The sequence below is a fragment of the Brassica oleracea genome, chromosome C5 (assembly GCF_000695525.1).
Source record: "Brassica oleracea var. oleracea cultivar TO1000 chromosome C5, BOL, whole genome shotgun sequence".
Classification (NCBI taxonomy): Eukaryota; Viridiplantae; Streptophyta; class Magnoliopsida; order Brassicales; family Brassicaceae; genus Brassica; species Brassica oleracea.
This window is the reverse complement of record NC_027752.1, coordinates 41,821,751-41,823,727: the sequence shown is the minus strand read 5'-3', so window position 1 is coordinate 41,823,727 and position 1,977 is coordinate 41,821,751. Positions and strand designations below refer to the sequence as shown.

The window sequence follows — 1,977 nt, the reverse complement described above, 5'->3', positions numbered from 1 at the left end:
GCGTTGGTCCTAACTAAGTAGTAAAGAATGTCTTTTTCAAGTAAACCCATCTCAATCATTGACTCTAACTATCAGATAAAGTTACCATACACCTTGAGCAAAAATTGTAACATAACCATTTCCTCTCCACAATAGAATGACAAAGTATCGGCTGCAATTACAACATCAAACCGATAAACGTGGAGAAGATCTTTGACCCACTGCACACACAAATTAAAAGTTCTTAACTGGAAGTTACAAATTTTCAGCCAAGAAAACTATTAGGTACACAACATAGGACTGAGAAATTACACTGAAGCCTTTTCGGGTGGGGTTGCTAGAGGAGGCTCAGGGTACTTGTCTTCCAAAGTCTGTGTTATGACATCAGAATCCGGAACCCATTTCTCATCAAACTTCACCACTGGGACTTTTCCTTCTGCACTAATTTTCAAGAACCTGTAAACATTTAAACAAGAATACAAGTAAGGAAACCACTGTCATTTAATCAAGAATCATGTAATCTTTAAACACATTAAAAGGAGATCCCAAGCACTCACCACTCAGGCTTGTTACTCAAATCCACCATTTTCATGTCATAAGGCACATGCTTCACCTCCATAGTCAACAACACCCTTTGGCAAAAAGGGCCTACCAACAAAAATTATGCATATACTCAATTCGTGAAGTAAAAAATAACCCTCGAGACTAGACTAGAAGCAATCAAGTTTGCATTTTATATTTTTAAATTTGTTTTGAGAGTTTCAGATTTCTAAACTAAAAAACAGTCTAAGCACAGTTTGACAAAAAAAAAAACAGTCTAAGCACTAATAAAGTTAACACACAAAATGCTTCAAGTATCTATCTGCAAGAGAAAATTAAGGAAAACATGAATAAAAATTGCAGCTTTATCATCTACATTTTAAAGTTGTTCGTCAATAGAGAGAGAGAGAAAGACAGCTAACAGTCTCCGAGCTTGTTGGGTGTAGTGATGGAAGCTTTGACGCAGATTTCGAGAGGAGCAAACGCCATAGCCATCGTCCCGAACCGGGCGGTTCTTCTCGGCTTAATCAAACCGCACCGCTTGATAAATCCTGCGCGACTGACCGGCGCCGATAAAACAACGGCGGTGCTTGGTTGAAACCTAAGGCTTATCAGAGAGGGAGAGAGTGATTTGGTAGCTGAAGAAACGAAAGGAGAGTGCTTTTGTTGTTAACTTAGGGAAGATTGTATCGTCCAGCGGAGAAGCCAGAGGAGATGGAGACGACGACAGAAGACGGAGAACACGAGAGAAACATAAGAAAAAAAATAAAAAAAAATTGAAACTTAGGGAAGATTGACACGTGTTCTAAAAAACCCATTCTAAATCGGTTACCAAAGTCACCTATTAAGTATCGATTACTCTTATTTTAATTACTTTTGATTTAATTAAATCCCTGATTTTCTTAAAAACCTCACTTAAGGATCTGGGATAATGATGGTCTTACACTACTAAAAGTTGAATATACTCAACATTTAGAGTGTTCACCTCTGCAGATTAAATCAACCAATTAATTTCTAAAGTTTTGCCACATCATATCTAAATCTCCCCTTCCAAATTCCACGAACAAATCCAATAATCTGCAGCAAAATCAAAATCTATAATTCATTTTGTCATTATTCTAAGCCCCATAGGAAGCCCATCAAAACTATGAGTTTCTTCTCTGTACTAACGCGACATGTCTCTTGCTCTTCGTCTTCCTAACCAACAAGACATAACTTCAGACGTTCTGATTCTTGGTGTAACGGCTTCTCCACCACTCCGATTCATCAAAGCCTCATTACTATAACACTCCGATGGCAACTTAACGCTTCAATTCCACCAGATTCACCCTTTATATTTTACTCATGTCTCTCGGAACTACTTCTCCAACTCTAGTCCGATGATAACGATTCTTGGCCGAACATATAGAGGCCGGTGATCCATAGCTTATATCGCTCCAATAAGGTATTCTGATGCTG

General features: G+C 38.3%; 1 protein-coding gene across 1 annotated transcript; it reads right to left on the bottom strand.

Annotated features, from left to right (window-relative positions):
* Positions 1-157: 157 nt before the first annotated feature.
* Positions 158-1,696, bottom strand: LOC106292345 (glutathione S-transferase DHAR3, chloroplastic-like). Its single transcript, XM_013727941.1, has 5 exons — positions 1,690-1,696; positions 942-1,157; positions 537-627; positions 292-435; positions 158-200 (listed from the first exon to the last, which is right to left on the bottom strand). The coding sequence occupies exons 1-5, from the start codon at positions 1,694-1,696 to the stop codon at positions 158-160; spliced, it is 501 nt and encodes a 166-aa protein (XP_013583395.1).
* Positions 1,697-1,977: the final 281 nt, after the last annotated feature.

Excerpts from the sequence above, each read along its gene's own strand:
- LOC106292345 (XM_013727941.1), bottom strand. Across the intron at positions 436-536 it reads TTGAGTAACAAGCCTGAGTG|GTTCTTGAAAATTAGTGCAG; the intron begins GTGAGTGCTTGG and ends AAATGTTTACAG. Across the intron at positions 201-291 it reads CCACCCGAAAAGGCTTCAGT|TGGGTCAAAGATCTTCTCCA; the intron begins GTAATTTCTCAG and ends TTGTGTGTGCAG.